At 49.6% G+C, this 22692-nt stretch overlaps 2 protein-coding genes across 2 annotated transcripts in view; one reads left to right on the top strand and one right to left on the bottom strand.

Annotated features, from left to right (window-relative positions):
• The first annotated feature begins 1469 nt into the window (after nucleotides 1-1469).
• LRFN1 (leucine rich repeat and fibronectin type III domain containing 1) overlaps nucleotides 1470-22692 on the top strand; it is a 224280-nt gene continuing 203057 nt past the window's right edge. The window contains exon 1 of the mRNA XM_069746527.1: nucleotides 1470-1755. The gene's annotated coding sequence lies outside the window, so the exon portion shown is untranslated. The remainder of the gene's footprint in view (nucleotides 1756-22692) is intronic.
• On the bottom strand, nucleotides 1818-4262 carry LOC138666230 (uncharacterized). Its single transcript, XM_069754465.1, has one exon. The coding sequence runs from the start codon at nucleotides 4260-4262 to the stop codon at nucleotides 1818-1820; it is 2445 nt and encodes an 814-aa protein (XP_069610566.1).

Raw genomic sequence — 22692 nt, forward strand, 5'->3', positions numbered from 1 at the left:
AGTGGTCCCTGTGGGTAGTGGTCCCTGTGGGTAGTGATCTCTGTGGGTAATCGCCCCTGTGGGTAGTGGTCCCTGTGGGTAGTGGTCCCTGTGGGTAATCGCCCCTGTGGGTAGTGGTCCCTGTGGGTAGTGGTCCCTGTGGGTAGTGATCTCTGTGGGTAATCGCCCCTGTGGGTAGTGGTCCCTGTGGGTAGTGGTCCCTGTGGGTAATCGCCCCTGTGGGTAGTGGTCCCTGTGGGTAGTGATCTCTGTGGGTAGTGGTCCCTGTGGGTAATCGCCCCTGTGGGTAGTGGTCCCTGTGGGTAGTGGTCCCTGTGGGTAATCGCCCCTGTGGGTAGTGGTCCCTGTGGGTAGTGATCTCTGTGGGTAGTGGTCCCTGTGGGTAATCGCCCCTGTGGGTAGTGGTCCCTGTGGGTAGTGGTCCCTGTGGGTAATCGCCCCTGTGGGTAGTGGTCCCTGTGGGTAGTGGTCCCTGTGGGTAATCGCCCCTGTGGGTAGTGGTCCCTGTGGGTAGTGATCTCTGTGGGTAGTGGTCCCTGTGGGTAATCGCCCCTGTGGGTAGTGGTCCCTGTGGGTAGTGGTCCCTGTGGGTAATCGCCCCTGTGGGTAGTGGTCCCTGTGGGTAGTGGTCCCTGTGGGTAGTGATCTCTGTGGGTAATCGCCCCTGTGGGTAGTGGCCCCTGTGGGTAGTGGTCCCTGTGGGTAGTGGTCCCTGTGGGTAGTGGTCCCTGTGGGTAGTGATCTCTGTGGGTAATCGCCCCTGTGGGTAATCGCCCCTGTGGGTAGTGATCTCTGTGGGTAGTGGTCCCTGTGGGTAATCGCCCCTGTGGGTAGTGGTCCCTGTGGGTAGTGGTCCCTGTGGGTAGTGGTCCCTGTGGGTAGTGGTCCCTGTGGGTAGTGGCCCCTGTAGGTAGTTACCCCTGTGGGTGTTGGTCCCTGTGGGTAGTGATCTCTGTGGGTAGTGGCCCCTGTGGGTAGTTACCCCTGTGGGTGTTGGTCCCTGTGGGTAATCGCCCCTGTGGGTAGTGATCCCTGTGGGTAGTGGCCCCTGTGTAGTCGCCTGTGGGTAATCGCCCCTGTGGGTGTTGGTCCCTGTGGGTAGTGATCTCTGTGGGTAGTGGCCCCTGTGGGTGTTGGTCCCTGTGGGTAATCTCCCCTGTGGGTAGTGGTCCCTGTGTAGTCGCCTGTGGGTAATCGCCCCTGTGGGTAGTGATCTCTGTGGGTGTTGGTCCCTGTGGGTAATCGCCCCTGTGGGTAGTGGTCCCTGTGTAGTCGCCCTGCTCTGCATACATGTGTCATCCCTGGCTGCAGGCTGTGGCGCTGCTGTGGGCAGACATTGCACGTGTGAGGCGAGTCTGTGCCGTGGTGCAGTGCTGGAGACTGGCAGCGGACTCCTCCTCCTCCTCCTCGTCCTCCTCCTCCCTGCCTCGTCCTCCTCCCTCCCCGTCACCTCCAGCCTCCCCCACCCCAAACACCAGACTCAGGAGCGAGGAGTGGATGCGCCGCTGCCGCTCGGTGCTCCCGGGCTCGGATGTGCGCCCCGTTCCTGCCTCTCGGGGGGCCGCCGAGCTGTGCGCAGTGCTGGGGGCAGCGGGATGGCCTGGGACCACTAGCCGGGGATTGGCGCTATGGATGGAGCCCGTCGTGCCCTTTCAATGTCCCTTCCGTGCCAGCTGGTTGCTTGAGGCGGGGGCTGCTGCAGCAGAGGCGGCCGGAGCGGGCGGCGGGTGGATGGCGCAGAGAGCCCCGCGGAAGGTAGGTGCCACACTGCAGAGCCGCCTCATGGGGGCGCCACCACTGCTGGAGGTGTATGGCTGTCATTGGCGGTGTCTCCAGTCTGTGCTGGGGCTGTCTCTGAGCTGGGGCTGTCTGTGCTGGGACTGTCTGTGCTGGGACTGTCTGTGCTGGGACTGTCTCTGTGCTGGGGCTGTCTCTGTGCTGGGACTGTCTCTGTGCTGGACTGTCTCTGTGCTGGGGCTGTCTCTGTGCTGGGACTGTCTGTGCTGGGACTGTCTCTGTGCTGGACTGTCTCTGTGCTGGGGCTGTCTCTGTGCTGGGACTGTCTGTGCTGGGACTGTCTCTGTGCTGGACTGTCTCTGTGCTGGGGCTCTCTCTGTGCTGGACTGTCTCTGTGCTGGACTGTCTCTGAGCTGGGGCTGTCTCTGTGCTGGACTGTCTCTGTGCTGGGGCTGTCTCTGAGCTGGGGCTGTCTCTGTGCTGGGACTGTCTCTGAGCTGGGGCTGTCTCTGTGCTGGGACTGTCTCTCTGTGCTGGGGCTGTCTCTGTGCTGGGGCTGTCTCTCTGTGCTGGGGCTGTCTCTGTGCTGGGGCTGTCTCTGTGCTGGGGCTGTCTCTGTGCTGGGACTGTCTCTGTGCTGGACTGTCTCTGTGCTGGGGCTGTCTCTGTGCTGGACTGTCTCTGTGCTGGGACTGTCTCTGAGCTGGGGCTGTCTCTGTGCTGGGGCTGTCTCTGTGCTGGGACTGTCTCTGTGCTGGGACTGTCTCTGTGCTGGACTGTCTCTGTGCTGGGGCTGTCTCTGTGCTGGGACTGTCTGTGCTGGGACTGTCTCTGTGCTGGGGCTGTCTCTGTGCTGGGGCTGTCTCTGTGCTGGGACTGTCTCTGTGCTGGGGCTGTCTCTGTGCTGGGACTGTCTCTGTGCTGGGACTGTCTCTGTGCTGGGACTGTCTCTGTGCTGGGACTGTCTCTGTGCTGGACTGTCTCTGTGCTGGGACTGTCTCTGTGCTGGGACTGTCTGTGCTGGGACTGTCTGTGCTGGGACTGTCTCTGTGCTGGGACTGTCTCTGTGCTGGGGCTGTCTCTGTGCTGGGGCTGTCTCTCTGTGCTGGGACTGTCTCTGTGCTGGGGCTCTCTCTCTGTGCTGGACTGTCTCTGTGCTGGGGCTGTCTCTCTGTGCTGGACTGTCTCTGTGCTGGGGCTGTCTCTCTGTGCTGGGGCTGTCTCTCTGTGCTGGGGCTGTCTCTGTGCTGGGGCTGTCTCTCTGTGCTGGGGCTGTCTCTCTGTGCTGGGGCTGTCTCTGTGCTGGGGCTGTCTCTCTGTGCTGGACTGTCTCTGTGCTGGGGCTCTCTCTCTGTGCTGGGGCTGTCTCTGTGCTGGGGCTGTCTCTCTGTGCTGGACTGTCTCTGTGCTGGGGCTCTCTCTCTGTGCTGGGGCTGTCTCTGTGCTGGGGCTGTCTCTCTGTGCTGGGGCTGTCTCTGTGCTGGGGCTGTCTCTCTGTGCTGGACTGTCTCTGTGCTGGGGCTCTCTCTCTGTGCTGGACTGTCTCTGTGCTGGGGCTGTCTCTCTGTGCTGGGACTGTCTCTGTGCTGGGACTGTCTGTGCTGGGACTGTCTGTGCTGGGACTGTCTCTGTGCTGGGACTGTCTCTGTGCTGGGGCTGTCTCTGTGCTGGGGCTGTCTCTGTGCTGGGGCTGTCTCTCTGTGCTGGGACTGTCTCTGTGCTGGGGCTCTCTCTCTGTGCTGGACTGTCTCTGTGCTGGGGCTGTCTCTCTGTGCTGGACTGTCTCTGTGCTGGGGCTGTCTCTCTGTGCTGGGGCTGTCTCTCTGTGCTGGGGCTGTCTCTGTGCTGGGGCTGTCTCTCTGTGCTGGGGCTGTCTCTCTGTGCTGGGGCTGTCTCTGTGCTGGGGCTGTCTCTCTGTGCTGGACTGTCTCTGTGCTGGGGCTCTCTCTCTGTGCTGGGGCTGTCTCTGTGCTGGGGCTGTCTCTCTGTGCTGGGGCTGTCTCTGTGCTGGGGCTGTCTCTCTGTGCTGGGGCTGTCTCTGTGCTGGGGCTCTCTCTCTGTGCTGGGGCTGTCTCTGTGCTGGGGCTGTCTCTGTGCTGGGGCTGTCTCTCTGTGCTGGGACTGTCTCTGTGCTGGGGCTCTCTCTCTGTGCTGGGGCTGTCTCTGTGCTGGGGCTGTCTCTCTGTGCTGGACTGTCTCTGTGCTGGGGCTGTCTCTCTGTGCTGGGGCTGTCTCTCTGTGCTGGGGCTGTCTCTGTGCTGGGGCTGTCTCTCTGTGCTGGGGCTGTCTCTCTGTGCTGGGGCTGTCTCTGTGCTGGGGCTGTCTCTCTGTGCTGGACTGTCTCTGTGCTGGGGCTGTCTCTCTGTGCTGGGGCTGTCTCTGTGCTGGGGCTGTCTCTGTGCTGGGGCTGTCTCTGTGCTGGGGCTGTCTCTCTGTGCTGGGGCTGTCTCTGTGCTGGGGCTGTCTCTGTGCTGGGACTGTCTCTGTTTCTGACATTCCCTGCACCTCAGGCTTTCAGACTCCATGTTTGGCAGCTGTCCATGGTGATGAATATTTCTTCTCATAGTCCTGATCTCACCCCCTGCCCAGTGCACAGGTCCCCAGACACAGAGTCCTGAGACAGCGCTGAGCTGTCCTGATCCATGGAGATGACTCTACTCCAGTCCATCTCCTTCCCTGTCCTTGGTAATAAACCTCCTCTAATCAATATCACTAAATCTGAACCTTCTCTAGTCCATGATACTGTCCTCTCCTCCATACTAATCCTACTCTAGTCCATATTACTGCTCCCATCCTCCAGAGTCCATACTAAGCCTACTCTAGTCCATATTACTGCCCTCTCCTCCATACTAACCCTACTCTAGTCCATATTACGGCCCACTCCTCCATACTAAGCCTGCTCTAGTCCATATTACTGCTCTCATCCTCCATACTAAACCTACTCTAGTCCATATTACTGCCCTGTCCTCCATACTAAGCCTACTCTAGTCCATATTACTGCTCCCATCCTCTATACTAAGCCTACTCTAGTCCATATTACTGCCCTCTCCTCCATACTAAGCCTACTCTAGTCCATATTACTCCTCCCATCCTCCATACTAAGCCTACTCTAGTCCATATTACTGCCCTGTCTTCCATACTAAGCCTACTCTAGTTCATATTACTGCCCTGTCCTCTATACTAAGCCTACTCTAGTCCATATTACTGCCCTGTCCTCCATACTAAGCCTACTCTAGTCCATATTACTGCTCCCATCCTCCATACTAAGCCTACTCTAGTCCATATTACTGCCCTCTCCTCCATACTAAGCCTACTCTAGTCCATATTATTGCTCCCATCCTCCATACTAAGCCTACTCTAGTCCATATTACTGTCCTGTCCTCCATACTAAGCCTACTCTTGTCCATATTACTCCTCCCATCATCCATACTAAGCCTACTCTAGTCCATATTACTGCCCTGTCCTCCATACTAAGCCTACTCTAGTCCATATTACTGCCCTGTCCTCTATACTAAGCCTACTCTAGTCCATATTACTGCTCCCATCCTCCATACTAAGCCTACTCTAGTCCATATTACTGCCCTCTCCTCCATACTAAGCCTACTCTAGTCCATATTACTGCCCAGTCCTCCATACTAAGCCTACTCTAGTCCATATTATTGCTCCCATCCTCCATACTAAGCCCACTCTAGTCCATATTACTGCCCTCTCCTCCATACTAAGCCTACTCTAGTCCATATTACTGCCCTGTCCTCCATACTAAGCCTACTCTAGTCCATATTATTGCTCCCATCCTCCATACTAAGCCCACTCTAGTCCATATTACTGCCCTCTCCTCCATACTAAGCCTACTTTAGTTCATATTACTGCCCTGCCCTCCATACTAAGCCTACTCTAGTCCATATTACTGCCCTCTCCTCCATACTAAGCCTACTCTAGTCCATATTACTGCCCTCTCCTCCATACTAAGCCTACTCTAGTCCATATTATTGCTCCCATCCTCCATACTAAGCCTATTCTAGTCCATATTACTGCCCTGTCCTCCATACTAAGCCTACTCTAGTCCATATTACTGCTCCCATCCTCCATACTAAGCCTACTCTAGTCCATATTACTTCCCCTGTCCTCTATACTAAACCTACTCTAGTCCATATTAATACCTCTATCAATGGTGCTGGACCAGTTCTAGTCCATATTGTTGCCTTTTTCCTCTAGGCTAAACCTTCTCTTGTCCATATTACTATCCCTTGTGCTGACCGGACTGTAGTCCATATTATTGCCCCTGTCCATGGTGCTGACCCCGTATTATTGGCCGTGTCCCTGGAGGTGTTTCTGCTTGAGGCCATGTTCTCCCCACTGTCCATGGTGCTGACCCCATATTATTGGCCGTGTCCCTGGAGGTGTTTCTGCTTGAGGCCATGTTCTCCTCACTGTCCATGGTGCTGACCCCGTATTATTGGCCGTGTCCCTGGAGGTGATGCTGCTTGAGGCCATGTTCTCCCCACTGTCCATGGTGCTGACCCCGTATTATTGGCCGTGTCCCTGGAGGTGATGCTGCTTGAGGCCATGTTCTCCCCACTGTCCATGGTGCTGACCCTGTATTATTGGCCGTGTCCCTGGAGGTGATGCTGCTTGAGGCCATGTTCTCCTTACTGTCCATGGTGCTTACCCCGCATTATTGGCCGTGTCCCTGGAGGTGTTGCTGCTTGAGGCCATGTTCTCCCCACTGTCCATGGTGCTGACCCCGTATTATTGGCTGTGTCCCTGGAGGTGATGCTGCTTGAGGCCATGTTCTCCTCACTGTCCATGGTGCTGGCCCCGTATTCGTATTATTGGTCGTGTCCCTGTAGGTGTTGCTGCTTGAGGCCATGTTCTCCCCACTGTCCATGGTGCTGACCCCGTATTATTGGCCGTGTCCCTGGAGGTGTTGCTGCTTGTGGCCATGTTATCCCCACTGTCCATGGTGCTGACCCCGTATTATTGGCCGTGTCCCTGGAGGTGTTGCTGCTTGAGGCCATGTTCTCCCCACTGTCCATGGTGCTGACCCCGCATTATTGGCCGTGTCCCTGGAGGTGATGCTGCTTGAGGCCATATTATTCCCACTGTCCATGGTGCTGACCCCGTGTTATTGGCCGTGTCCCTGGAGGTGATGTTGCTTGAGGCCATGTTCTCCCCACTGTCCATGGTGCTGACCCCGTATTATTGGCCGTGTCCCTGGAGGTGATGCTGCTTGAGGCCATATTATCCCCACTGTCCATGGTGCTGACCCCGTATTATTGGCCGTGTCCCTGGAGGTGATGCTGCTTGAGGCCATGTTATCCCCACTGTCCATGGTGCTGAGCCAGTATTATTGGCCGTGTCCCTGGAGGTGATGCTGCTTTAGGCCATGTTCTCCCCACTGTCCATGGTGCTGACCCCGTATTATTGGCCGTGTCCCTGGAGATGATGCTGCTTGAGGCCATGTTATCCCCACTGTCCATGGTGCTGACCCCGTATTATTGGCCGTGTCCCTGGAGGTGATGCTGCTTGAGGCCATGTTATCCCCACTGTCCATGGTGCTGACCCCGCATTATTGGCCGTGTCCCTGGAGGTGATGCTGCTTGAGGCCATATTATTCCCACTGTCCATGGTGCTGACCCCGTGTTATTGGCCGTGTCCCTGGAGGTGATGTTGCTTGAGGCCATGTTCTCCCCACTGTCCATGGTGCTGACCCCGTATTATTGGCCGTGTCCCTGGAGGTGATGCTGCTTGTGGCCATGTTATCCCCACTGTCCATGGTGCTGACCCCGTATTATTGGCCGTGTCCCTGGAGGTGTTGCTGCTTGAGGCCATGTTCTCCCCACTGTCCATGGTGCTGACCCCGCATTATTGGCCGTGTCCCTGGAGGTGATGCTGCTTGAGGCCATATTATTCCCACTGTCCATGGTGCTGACCCCGTGTTATTGGCCGTGTCCCTGGAGGTGATGTTGCTTGAGGCCATGTTCTCCCCACTGTCCATGGTGCTGACCCCGTATTATTGGCCGTGTCCCTGGAGGTGATGCTGCTTGAGGCCATATTATCCCCACTGTCCATGGTGCTGACCCCGTATTATTGGTCGTGTCCCTGGAGGTGATGCTGCTTGAGGCCATATTATCCCCACTGTCCATGGTGCTGACCCAGTATTATTGGCCGTGTCCCTGGAGGTGATGCTGCTTTAGGCCATGTTCTCCCCACTGTCCATGGTGCTGACCCCGTATTATTGGCCGTGTCCCTGGAGGCGATGCTGCTTGAGTCCACGTTATCCCCACTGTCCATGGTGCTGACCCGGTATTATTGGCCGTGTCCCTGGATTCGATGCTGCTTGAGGCCATGTTATCCCCACTGTCCATGGTGCTGACCCCGTATTATTGGCCGTGTCCCTGGAGATGATGCTGCTTGAGGCCATGTTATCCCCACTGTCCATGGTGCTGACCCCGTATTATTGGCCGTGTCCCTGGAGGTGATGCTGCTTGAGTCCACGTTATCCCCACTGTCCATGGTGCTGACCCCGTATTATTGGCCGTGTCCCTGGAGGTGATGCTGCTTGAGGCCATGTTCTCTTCACTGTCCATGGTGCTGACCCCGTATTATTGGCCGTGTCCCTGGAGGTGATGCTGCTTGAGGCCATGTTCTCCCCACTGTCCATGGTGCTGACCCCGTATTATTGGCCGTGTCCCTGGAGGTGATGCTGCTTGAGGCCATATTATCCCCACTGTCCATGGTGCTGACCCCGTATTATTGGTCGTGTCCCTGGAGGTGATGCTGCTTGAGGCCATATTATCCCCACTGTCCATGGTGCTGACCCAGTATTATTGGCCGTGTCCCTGGAGGTGATGCTGCTTTAGGCCATGTTCTCCCCACTGTCCATGGTGCTGACCCCGTATTATTGGCCGTGTCCCTGGAGGCGATGCTGCTTGAGTCCACGTTATCCCCACTGTCCATGGTGCTGACCCGGTATTATTGGCCGTGTCCCTGGATTCGATGCTGCTTGAGGCCATGTTATCCCCACTGTCCATGGTGCTGACCCCGTATTATTGGCCGTGTCCCTGGAGATGATGCTGCTTGAGGCCATGTTATCCCCACTGTCCATGGTGCTGACCCCGTATTATTGGCCGTGTCCCTGGAGGTGATGCTGCTTGAGTCCACGTTATCCCCACTGTCCATGGTGCTGACCCCGTATTATTGGCCGTGTCCCTGGAGGTGATGCTGCTTGAGGCCATGTTCTCTTCACTGTCCATGGTGCTGACCCCGTATTATTGGCCGTGTCCCTGGAGGTGATGCTGCTTGAGGCCATGTTCTCCCCACTGTCCATGGTGCTGACCCCGTATTATTGGCCGTGTCCCTGGAGGTGATGCTGCTTGTGGCCATGTTCTCCTCACTGTCCATGGTGCTGACCCCGTATTATTGGCCGTGTCCCTGGAGGTGATGCTGCTTGAGTCCACGTTATCCCCACTGTCCATGGTGCTGACCCGGTATTATTGGCCGTGTCCCTGGATTCGATGCTGCTTGAGGCCATGTTATCCCCACTGTCCATGGTGCTGACCCCGTATTATTGGCCGTGTCCCTGGAGGTGTTGCTGCTTGAGGCCATGTTCTCCCCACTGTCCATGGTGCTGACCCCGTATTATTGGCCATGTCCCTGGAGGTGATGCTGCTTGAGGCCATGTTATCCCCACTGTCCATGGTGCTGACCCCGTATTATTGGCCGTGTCCCTGGAGGTGATGCTGCTTGTGGCCATGTTCTTGACGATTTTCCCAAACCTGTTTTTCTCCACATTGCTGAACCTGCGGTAGCCAATAACCATTGATGATAATGCTGATCCATATGGCTGATCTTAGCGCTGATCCGTTTTCACATGGCTCAGCATTCCTGTATCCCTCACCGCATTGCTCGGCGTACCCCTGTGTACCCATCTGCCCGTATTGATGAACACCCTTCCCTCTAATGATGAGTGCCGGCGTCCATGATGCTGAGCCTCCTCACTGCTGCTGAACACGTCCAGGTCTCTGAATCTAGAAAACAGCATCGGCGTCACGGGCTGAGAAGTCGGTGTGTGTGTGTCACGTCATGTGCAGGTCATTAACACACAGCGTTACATCTTCTTCCATCAGCCGACATGGCAACAACCTGGAACATGTGAGCTGCAAATAACAAGCTACGGACTGTGAGACATGTCAGAGGCAACCAGCGCCATTAATATGCACAGAGCAGCTCCGAAAACCAATCCGTATAGGATAAATAATTTGCATACCCCTTAGAGGTGACATCCACATATACGCTGCTCCCCTTGAGACATGCCGGCAAAATGCATCCCACCATCTTATCACTAGTCAGCACTCTACATCAAAAAGCCCAGGAACATGAGTTGTTTTTTTTTTCTCTTCTCCTTGATACATGATCTTCCAGCCTTGACACATATCCTCTAAAATCTGACACTCGCCAATATCCTCCTTTATACCTAGACCCCCTGCATGCACTTCACATGTCTGTATGTATCATGGCATGAAGATGTGACATAGAATCCCATCAGCAGCAGCGATCTAATAGGGTCTGCGCTGCATAAAGCAACAACGTGATCAGATAGGTCGGAAACGGACTGCAAATGAATAAACTGGATCTTATTTGTTTAGACGGAATGTTTAGGTTGAATAAACTGGATCTTATTTGTTTACACGGAATGTTTAGGTTGAATAAACTGGATCTTATTTGTTTACTCGGAAGGTTTAGGTTGAATAAACTGGATCTTATTTGTTTAGACGGAATGTTTAGGTTGAATAAACCGGATCTTATTTGTTTACACGGAATGTTTAGGTTGAATAAACTGGATCTTATTTGTTTACTCGGAATGTATAGGTTGAATAAACTGGATCTTATTTGTTTACTCGGAAGGCTTAGGTTGAATAAACTGGATCTTATTTGTTTACACGGAATGTTTAGGTTGAATAAACTGGATCTTATTTGTTTACACGGAAGGTTTAGGTTGAATAAACTGGATCTTATTTGTTTACACGGAATGTTTAGGTTGAATAAACTGGATCTTATTTGTTTACTCGGAATGTTTAGGTTGAATAAACTGGATCTTATTTGTTTACTCGGAATGTTTAGGTTGAATAAACCGGATCTTATTTGTTTACACGGAAGGTTTAGGTTGAATAAACTGGATCTTATTTGTTTACACGGAATGTTTAGGTTGAATAAACTGGATCTTATTTGTTTACACGGAATGTTTAGGTTGAATAAACTGGATCTTATTTGTTTACTCGGAATGTTTAGGTTGAATAAACCGGATCTTATTTGTTTACACGGAATGTTTAGGTTGAATAAACTGGATCTTATTTGTTTACTCGGAATGTTTAGGTTGAATAAACTGGATCTTATTTGTTTACTCGGAAGGCTTAGGTTGAATAAACTGGATCTTATGTGTTTACACGGAATGTTTAGGTTGAATAAACTGGATCTTATTTGTTTACACGGAAGGTTTAGGTTGAATAAACTGGATCTTATTTGTTTACTCGGAATGTTTAGGTTTATTTGTAAATATGTGGGAGACGTGATACAATCATGATACAGTTCTGTATCCAGGGGGCTGCTACATTCAGAGTCCGGGATGATACATTGTGTGAATGTAAAAAGATACAATGGTGCAAGATCTTTTCTAGGGTCTGAAGTTCTTGGTATCTGATGGGATCTAATGGTCAAGAATAGATCACGGATAATATTGTTTGCTGGTGGTTTTAGCATAGGAAAGCAATGGGTTTATTCCTATCTGGATTGGTTTAAAGGGAATTTTCGACCATTTTCATACACCCTAAAAAAAAAGAGGGGTAACCTTTATCAATCAGACGAAAGAACGTCTGTCACTCTGGAGGACCGAGTATGTCATTAAAAGTGCATAGATTTCAATGGGAACCATGTAATTAATCATTTCTTTTGGGTGTTACTGCAGGATTAAAGAGAAGGAGAAAAAAATAGCATGAAAACCACAAGTGTTCACATATGAATAAGGGTTGCTAAATGCATAAGCCTATTTATCCTTAATCCTTTTTTTTTTTTTGTGCTTTTTTTCTCACCATTTTTTTTTTAAATTGCACAGTAAAAGTGATGTGATACTGGATCCCAGTCCTCATGGATCCTTCTTCCATTGCAGGATTAAACACTTGCCCATACTTGGTGTTAAGGGGGTTGTAGAAAAAAGAAAACTCCAGCCGTTTTCTAAATAAAATGATACGCTTTTTACCAATATCTTTAAAATTGCGACATTCTCTTGTTTATCCAAATAAATTGCATTTTTTTGGGGACAGGGGAAATCTTAGCAATTTATTTGTCGCAATTTTAAAGATATTGGCAAAAAAATATACCTATATATATTTTATTTGGAAAACGTCTGGAGTTTCCTTTTCCTTGAATCTTCGCTGGGGCACACCGGGAAGGAATGGTTTTCTTTGTGCCAAGAATTTTGCAATAGCCTTCACAGCTGGCTACCATTCTGGACCGTTGTTGCATTAAAGGGGTTATCCAGGGTATCCTTGCAGCGCGCACAGTTAGGATTCTCCAGAGCCGGCGGCAGGAGCGGGCGGTCATATCACCCCAAGTATGGGATTTTCATACTTCCGTCCACATTCCGACTAGACTTGCCTGGCCTCACTTGCACTGAGCGAGGCTGCGACGTCTAGTTGGCATGTGACCGCATGTATGCAAATCCCATGCTCCTGGCACTGGTTAATCCTAACAGTGCACACACATAGAGTGACTGCAGACTTGAGCCCCAAGGCTTAATATAACCCCTTTAATGCAACATTTACTGGAAAATAATGATATTAACGATCTTTGTAATCTTCACAAGCTTCATAAAAATGATGTACACATCTCATTTTCTTTTATGGGCAGAGTAAAAATAAAAAGTGGGCTGTTAGCAACCCTACATGTCTAATGTATCAGGGTATAATAACATTACATGTATGGACATGTTGCTGTCATGATCCAGACCGGGTTTTGAGTCTTGTCTCTCCTTTCCCGGTCTGGTCATGTCAGGGGATAACTTTCTCTGCCTCGTTCCGGTGTCGGGTTTGATATTTCTCTGCGCTGCATCCTGCAGGCAGTTCCAGTTATATGCCCTGCCTACGGCGTGTGTAGCTGGCTCTGGTGAGACCCTGATTTGTCCTGCTGCATTTAGTTGTCTTTGCCCTTGTCTGTTCATTCCTCTCTTCCTGCCCCGACTCTGTGGGTCCCCGTGTGTTTGGATTCCCTGGTACTCGACCCTGCTTTGGCTCTGACCTGATTCTGTCTCTTCCTTTTGGTACTTCTGCTACGGACTGGTACTGACCTTTTGGCTCTCCTCTGACTCTGAGTTTGGGATTCCCCTTGGTACTACGCTACTCTCTGGTATCGACCCGGCTTGTCTGACTATTCTGCCTCCACCTGGTGGTAGCCTTGCTGCAGTTCTGCTGGTCAGCTCTGAGCAGGATTTCAGCCCTCTCTCCACTCTGCTGCCATATAGTGGAGTTTGCATTTGCCTGCAGTGCTGCAGCCTGACAGTTGCCTTCTTAGTATCTGCTAGTTTTTTCCTCTTTTTTATGTCTCTTTCTTTGCTCGCTCTCTCTCTTTTCAGTCTCCATCTCCCTTCTCTCATTATACAGTAGATGTCATTTATTTACCGTTCATGTACAAAATTAACTTAGTGAAACTGTCCTTCAAGTCAACCGGAGTGTGGGAAATAGAGAGAAAAAAAAAAGAAGAAAAACCTTAATTAAGATCACGCGTTTATCTCGCTTATCGTCAAGTCTCGCAACTTTCCGGTTTGTTAATGTCATTAGTACTTTTATGTAACCCATATTGTATTTTAGGTTTGCTGTTTATTTGCATAATGAGCGCAATCTGTGAGATCCTGTTACAAACATCATCAGGAATGAACCCGGGGAACATATGTTATCGGCGATGGGGGCTTCCTGAGAAGACCACATGAGCTCGATGATGATCGGATAGCTTGTCCTGTTAGTGCCAGAGTCACATGAACATGGGATGGGAGAAACCTAGGGAAAGTGGTGCCATTTGTGGGACCATTTGCGCCCCTTAGGCTCCAGTTACCCCTCCATTCTGCTCATCATTAGTTTCTCTGTTTGCTCTTGACTTTTTGTGTCCTTCCTAACCTTTACACTTGGCCAAATATTAGCTTTAAAAAAAAACAAAAAAACACAATTTTGTGATACTCTGCCGGGGAATGTTGCTGCTCTATGTGGCCGCCTAGTGGTCACGATGTGAACTGTTGAGGGTTTTTTATTGAACTTAGTTCATCAGTAATTGTGATCCTTAGCCAATTAAAAAAAAATGATCGCATCTGTATCTAGTCACCTATGTCCAATGTCTGTTACTACAGGAAGCCACTTCTCCATCTTCTTCTTACCTTGGTCCCTTCTACGTGATCCATTGGACAACCCACCTGGCTTAAAAGGAGTTATTAAGGCAAAATTAAGAATTCCCGGGTGGCTTGGTATGTTAAAAAGCAACAAAGGGAGCAATATTGACCGCTGGATCCAGGACCAGCAGCTCCGTGGTGGCCATTTGTACCGGCAGGAAGTCTTCATGGTTCAAAGCGGTGGTCGGACCGCCGGGACTAGTGATTGGCTGCCATGTCCAGGTGATTGCTGCAGTGCGTCACCGGTCTATGCAAGTCTCCTGATTGTGGTTGGAATCACTGGTCTTAGCAGTCCTGCTGCGGCTATGAACCATGGCGACCTCCTGCCGGTGTTGCGCAGCGTCCTGCATCCACGCAGCATTGCTGGACGCAGCGTTGCTGGACGCAGCGTTGCTGGACGCAGCGTTGCTGGACGCAGCGTTGCTGGACGCAGCGTTGCTGGACGCAGCGTTGCTGGACGCAGCGTCGCTTCCATTGCTTTTATAACATACCCAGACAACCCCTAGCAGAACATCTGATCATTACAAAAAGTCTAAAAAGGGCCCTATAGGTCAAATATGTGGCGGACTACCTATAGCATCCATGTCCCGTACGGTTGATCAGAGGTTTTTTTAACTTTTGAGTGGTCCCTGCAAATAAGACCCCCGGATTTAATAGAAGATTATTTGCATTTTATCCTGGAGGGAACTGAAATTTACAAATCTGTCTGGCTCTTATATCTCAGGTTGTGATTGACAGTAAAGGTGGCCATACACGTTAGATCTACGTCGGCTGAAGCCCCTGATATCGGCGGGCTTGGCCAATGTGTATGGGGGTCTCCTGTCCCTCCCTGACAGATGATGTCTGATTTCTGACTACCAATCCATTAGTTTTTGGAGAAATAAGCCAACAGATGAATCTGGAAGAACTCTCCTTTACATTCAGGGGTCTAGAGAGCCGCTGATTGTCCACCCAACAACTATCTATTGCGTGTGGAGGGCTTAAGGCTCCGTTGACATCTGTGATCCCAACATGGGGCCTAAATCACCATGTGACAAATAACTAATGCCAACTGAAGGACCCAATGGGATCCGTTGGATTCTCTGATCCCAAGTTCATTATATTATAATTTTCTGATTCTAGTAATTGGCAATAAATGATGACCATGGAGTCCGCGTCACGTCCTGACCTCCCATCTAAGTGATTAACGCTGCGTGACTGCCATTAGTGCAGTCTCGGGGGTCCAAGTGTGGTAGGGAACCTGGAGACCACCACGTCTTGTGATGTCTGCCCTTGATGGTCATAGATGCCATCTCCTAGGGCTTGATGCTGCCATTTGGGAACTTTCTCATTGGGCCACCATTATAGCTCGATGTATACTGGGATATACTGGCAAAATTCCCCAGTGTCAGGTTTTGGTCACCATCGGAGACATTTCAATAGCCAAGTGTTAGCCAAGGATTTTAGAAAGCTAGTGATTAGTTACACAGACCCCGAAATAAAAAAAAAAAGGATATTTAAAAAAGGCAGATAAGTCGAAATTTACAGTGGAGGAAATAAGTATTTGATCCCTTGATGATTTTGTAAGCTTGCCCACTGGCAAAGGCATGAACCATCTATAATTTTAAGGGTAGGTTAATTTTAACATTGAGAGATAGAATATCAAAAATAAAATCCAGAAAATCACATTGTATAAATTATATACCATAGATACTCAAGTATAAGCTGAGATTTTCAGCCCATTTTTTGGGGCTGAAAGTCCCCCTCTCGGCTTATACTCGAGTCATACCCGGGGGTCAGCAGGGGAAGGGGGGGGATTCTAGTTATACTCACCTGCTCCGGCGCGGTCCCTGCAGTCCCGGCTTCTTCCAGCGCTGCAGATTCTACCTGTACTGAGTGGTCACATGGTACCGCTCATTACAGTGACGAATATGCGGCTCCACCTCCCATAGAGGTGGAGCCGCATATTCATGACTGAAAATGAGCGGTAACTGTGACCGCTCAATACAGGAAGAAGATGCAGCGCCGGGAGAAGCCGGGACTGCAGGGACCGCGCCGTAGCAGGTAAGTATACGGGGAGGGGAGCGCTGCGTGATATTTACCTGCTCCTCACTCCGGTGCGGCTCCATCTCCAACGTCCTCTGGCAGTGACGCTCAGGTTAGAGGGCGCGGTGACGAAGTCAGTGCGCGCCCTCTGCTGAGCGTCAGTGCTGGACACAGAGCCGCACGAGGAGCAGGTAAATATTGAAAGCGCCGGCGTCCTGAGCGAAGAGAGGTGAGTATGTGATTTTTTTTTTTTTTTTATTGCAGCAGCAGCATTATATATTAGACAGCTTTATAAGGAGCATCTATGGGGCCATAATGAACGGTGCAGAGCATTATATATGGCACAGCTTTATATGGAGCATCTATGGGGCAATAATGAACGGTGCAGAGCATTCTATATGGCACAGCTTTATATGGAGCATCTATGGGGCCATAATGAACGGTGCAGAGCATTATATATGGCACAGCTTTATATGGAGCATCTATGGGGCAATAATGAACGGTGCAGAGCATTCTATATGGCACAGCTTTATATGGAGCATCTATGGGGCCATAATGAACGGTGCAGAGCATTATATATTAGACAGCTTTATAAGGAGCATCTATGGGGCCATAATGAACGGTGCAGAGCATTCTATATAGCACAGCTTTATATGGGGCATCTATGAGGCCATAATGAACGGTGCAGAGCATTATATGTGGCACAGCTTTATATGGAGCATCTATGGGGCCATAATGAACGGTGCAGAGCATTATATATGGCACAGCTTTATATGGGGCATCTATGAGGCCATAATGAACGGTGCAGAGCATTATATATGGCACAGCTTTATATGGAGCATCTATGAGGCCATAATGAACGGTGCAGAGCATATATGTGGCACAGTTTTATATGGAACATCTATGGGGCCATAATGAACGGTGCAGAGCATTATATATGGCACAGCTTTATATGGGGCATCTATGGGGCCATAATGAACGGTGCAGAGCATTATATATAGCACAGCTTTATATGGGGCATCTATGAGGCCATAATGAACGGTGCAGAGCATTATATGTGGCACAGCTTTATATGGAGCATCTATGGGGCCATAATGAACGGTGCAGAGCATTCTATATAGCACAGCTTTATATGGAGCATCTATGGGGCCATAATGAACGGTGCAGAGCATTCTATATAGCACAGCTTTATATGGAGCATCTATGGGGCCATAATGAACGGTGCAGAGCATTATATATGGGGCACAGCTTTATATGGAGCATCTATGGGGCCATAATGAACGGTGCAGAGCATTATATATGGCACAGCTTTATATGGAGCATCTATGGGGCCATAATGAACGGTGCAGAGCATTATATATTAGACAGCTTTATAAGGAGCATCTATGGGGCCATAATGAACGGTGCAGAGCATTATATATGGCACAGCTTTATATGGAGCATCTATGGGGCAATAATGAACGGTGCAGAGCATTCTATATGGCACAGCTTTATATGGAGCATCTATGGGGCCATAATGAACGGTGCAGAGCATTATATATGGCACAGCTTTATATGGAGCATCTATGGGGCCATAATGAACGGTGCAGAGCATTCTATATAGCACAGCTTTATATGGAGCATCTATGGGGCCATAATGAACGGTGCAGAGCATTCTATATAGCACAGCTTTATATGGAGCATCTATGGGGCCATAATGAACGGTGCAGAGCATTATATATGGGGCACAGCTTTATATGGAGCATCTATGGGGCCATAATGAACGGTGCAGAGCATTATATATGGCACAGCTTTATATGGAGCATCTATGGGGCCATAATGAACGGTGCAGAGCATTATATATTAGACAGCTTTATAAGGAGCATCTATGGGGCCATAATGAACGGTGCAGAGCATTATATATGGCACAGCTTTATATGGAGCATCTATGGGGCAATAATGAACGGTGCAGAGCATTCTATATGGCACAGCTTTATATGGAGCATCTATGGGGCCATAATGAACGGTGCAGAGCATTCTATATGGCACAGCTTTATATGGAGCATCTATGGGGCCATAATGAACGGTGCAGAGCATTATATATTAGACAGCTTTATAAGGAGCATCTATGGGGCCATAATGAACGGTGCAGAGCATTCTATATAGCACAGCTTTATATGGGGCATCTATGAGGCCATAATGAACGGTGCAGAGCATTATATGTGGCACAGCTTTATATGGAGCATCTATGGGGCCATAATGAACGGTGCAGAGCATTATATATGGCACAGCTTTATATGGGGCATCTATGAGGCCATAATGAACGGTGCAGAGCATTATATATGGCACAGCTTTATATGGAGCATCTATGAGGCCATAATGAACGGTGCAGAGCATATATGTGGCACAGTTTTATATGGAACATCTATGGGGCCATAATGAACGGTGCAGAGCATTATATATGGCACAGCTTTATATGGGGCATCTATGGGGCCATAATGAACGGTGCAGAGCATTATATATAGCACAGCTTTATATGGGGCATCTATGAGGCCATAATGAACGGTGCAGAGCATTATATGTGGCACAGCTTTATATGGAGCATCTATGGGGCCATAATGAACGGTGCAGAGCATTCTATATAGCACAGCTTTATATGGAGCATCTATGGGGCCATAATGAACGGTGCAGAGCATTCTATATAGCACAGCTTTATATGGAGCATCTATGGGGCCATAATGAACGGTGCAGAGCATTATATATGGGGCACAGCTTTATATGGAGCATCTATGGGGCCATAATGAACGGTGCAGAGCATTATATATGGCACAGCTTTATATGGAGCATCTATGGGGCCATAATGAACGGTGCAGAGCATTATATATTAGACAGCTTTATAAGGAGCATCTATGGGGCCATAATGAACGGTGCAGAGCATTCTATATAGCACAGCTTTATATGGGGCATCTATGAGGCCATAATGAACGGTGCAGAGCATTATATGTGGCACAGCTTTATATGGAGCATCTATGGGGCCATAATGAACGGTGCAGAGCATTATATATGGCACAGCTTTATATGGGGCATCTATGAGGCCATAATGAACGGTGCAGAGCATTATATATGGCACAGCTTTATATGGAGCATCTATGAGGCCATAATGAACGGTGCAGAGCATATATGTGGCACAGTTTTATATGGAACATCTATGGGGCCATAATGAACGGTGCAGAGCATTATATATGGCACAGCTTTATATGGGGCATCTATGGGGCCATAATGAACGGTGCAGAGCATTATATATAGCACAGCTTTATATGGGGCATCTATGAGGCCATAATGAACGGTGCAGAGCATTATATGTGGCACAGCTTTATATGGAGCATCTATGGGGCCATAATGAACGGTGCAGAGCATTCTATATAGCACAGCTTTATATGGAGCATCTATGGGGCCATAATGAACGGTGCAGAGCATTATATATGGGGCACAGCTTTATATGGAGCATCTATGGGGCCATAATGAACGGTGCAGAGCATTATATATGGCACAGCTTTATATGGAGCATCTATGGGGCCATAATGAACGGTGCAGAGCATTATATATGGCACAGCTTTATATGGAGCATCTATGGGGCCATAATGAACGGTGCAGAGCATTCTATATAGCACAGCTTTATATGGAGCATCTATGGGGCCATAATGAACGGTGCAGAGCATTATATATGGGGCACAGCTTTATATGGAGCATCTATGGGGCCATAATGAACGGTGCAGAGCATTATATATGGCACAGCTTTATATGGAGCATCTATGGGGCCATAATGAACGCTGCAGAGCATTCTATATGGCACAGCTTTATATGGAGCATCTATGGGGCCATAATGAACGGTGCAGAGCATTATATATGGGGCACAGCTTTATAAGGAGCATCTATGGGGCCATAATGAACGCTGCAGAGCATTATATATGGCACAGCTTTATATGGAGCATCTATGGGGCCATAATGAACGCTGCAGAGCATTATATATGGCACATCTTTATATGGAGCATCTATGGGGCCATAATGAACGCTGCAGAGCATTCTATATGGCACAGCTTTATATGGAGCATCTATGGGGCCATAATGAACGGTACAGAGCATTATATATGGCACAGCTTTATATGGAGCATCTATGGGGCCATAATGAACGGTGCAGAGCATTATATATGGCACAGCTTTATAAGGAGCATCTATGGGGCAATAATGAACGGTATGGAGCATCTATTTTTATTTTTGAAATTCACCGGTAGCTGCTGCATTTCCTACCCTAGGCTTATACTCGAGTCAATAAGTTTTCCCAGTTTTTTGTGGCAAAATTAGGGGGGTCGGCTTATACTCGAGTATATACGGTAAATTTTTTTGCATTTTGCAGTTAGAAATAAGTATTTGGTTCCCTACCAACCATTAAGGGTATGTGCACACGTAGGTGGGGTGTCTGCGGATTTTTCCGCACCTGTTTTGTAAATCCGCAGGTAAATCGCACTGCAGATTTACCGCGGTTTTTGTGCGGATTCCTATTGAGGAGCAGGTGTAAACCACTGCGGAATCCGCACAAAGAATTGACATGCTGCGGAATAAACAACGCAGCGTTTCAGCATGTTTTTTTCCCCAGCATGTGCACTGCGGATTTTGTTTTCCATGGGTTTACATGGTACTGTAAACTCGTGGAAAACAGCTGCGAATCCGCAGTGTCAAAACCGCTGCGGATCCGCAGCAAAATGCGCAGCATGTGCACATACCCTAAGGCTATGTGCACACGTTGCAGATTGGAGTGCAGATTTGCCGCGGATTTTGTGCGGTTTTGTTGCCGATTTGATGCGGATTTTGTGCAGATTTGATGCGTTTTTTACCCCTGCGGATTTCTATTATGGAAGGGGTCAGAAATGCTGCAGTTCCGCACAAAAGAAGTAGCATGCTACTTCTTTTGATCCGCAGCGGTTTTCATGCGGATTTTTCCGCACCATTAGCATAGATTTTTTTTTCTATTGATTTACATTGTACTGTAACTAACTGTGCGGAAATGCAGCGTTTCTGCGCGGAAAAATCCGCTCCGGATCCGCACTAAATCCGCATCGTGTGCACACAGCCTAAGGCTATGTTCACACATTGCGGTTTTTACCGCCGGACCGCGACGATTTTGCCGCTGCGGGTCCGCAGCAGTTTCCATAGCGTTTATAGTAACATGTAAACCCTATGGAAACCGCAAACCGCTGTGCACATGCTGCGGGAAAAAACGTGCGGGAACGCGGCGGTTTACAACCCGCAGCATGTCACTTCTTTGTGCGGAATCGCGGCGGTTCTGCACCCATAGAAATGCATTGATCCGCTTACTTCCCACATGGTGCTGTGCCCACCATGCGGGAAGTGCCAGCGGATAATGTGCAGGTTATACCCGGGGTGGAGGAGAGGAGACTCTCCTCCAGGCCCCGGGAACCATATTTGTGGTTAAAAAAAATAATTAAAATAAAAATAATGATCTACTCACCTCTGAAGTCTCAGCGCTGCACACGGCCGTCCGGTTTGGGTTGTTGTGCGAGCAGGGCTTGTGGTGACTTCGCGGTCACATGACCGTGACATCACGAAGGTCCTGGTCGCACAGCATCTTTGGAATCGGACCGCCGCCTGCAGCGCCGAGGAGATCGGGACGTCAGAGGGTGAGTATAACCATTTTTTTTTATTTATAACATTACTATTGATGCTGCATATGCAGTATCAATAGTAGAAGTAAAATTCCGCAGCGGAACCCGCAGGACAAACCGCGATAAATCTGCAGGGATAACCGCAGCGGGTTTGCCCTGCAGATTTATCAAATCCGCTGCGGGAGAACCCGCAGGACAGGACGCAACGTGTGAATGTGGCCTAAGAGTTCTGGCTCCTACAAACCAGATAGATGCTCCTATTCAACTCGTCACCTGCATTAAAGACAGCTGTCTTACATAGTCACCTAATGGTGAATGGCAGAAGTAGAGCAGTACAGTACATGTAGGGCAGGTAGAGAGCAGTACAGTACATGTAGTGCAGGTAGAGAGCAGTACAGTACATGTAGTGCCGGTAGAGAGCAGTACAGTACATGTAGGGCAGGTAGAGAGCAGTACAGTACATGTAGGGCAGGTAGAGAGCAGTACAGTACATGTAGTGCCGGTAGAGAGCAGTACAGTACATGTAGTGCCGGTAGAGAGCAGTACAGTACATGTAGGGCAGGTAGAGAGCAGTACAGTACATGTAGTGCAGGTAGAGAGCAGTACAGTACATGTAGTGCCGGTAGAGAGCAGTACAGTACATGTAGGGCAGGTAGAGAGCAGTACAGTACATGTAGGGCAGGTAGAGAGCAGTACAGTACATGTAGTGCCGGTAGAGAGCAGTACAGTACATGTAGGGCAGGTAGAGAGCAGTACAGTACATGTAGTGCCGGTAGAGAGCAGTACAGTACATGTAGTGCCGGTAGAGAGCAGTACAGTACATGTAGTGCCGGTAGAGAG

Source organism: Ranitomeya imitator, chromosome 2 (assembly GCF_032444005.1).
Source record: "Ranitomeya imitator isolate aRanImi1 chromosome 2, aRanImi1.pri, whole genome shotgun sequence".
In the NCBI taxonomy this organism is placed as follows: Eukaryota; Metazoa; Chordata; class Amphibia; order Anura; family Dendrobatidae; genus Ranitomeya; species Ranitomeya imitator.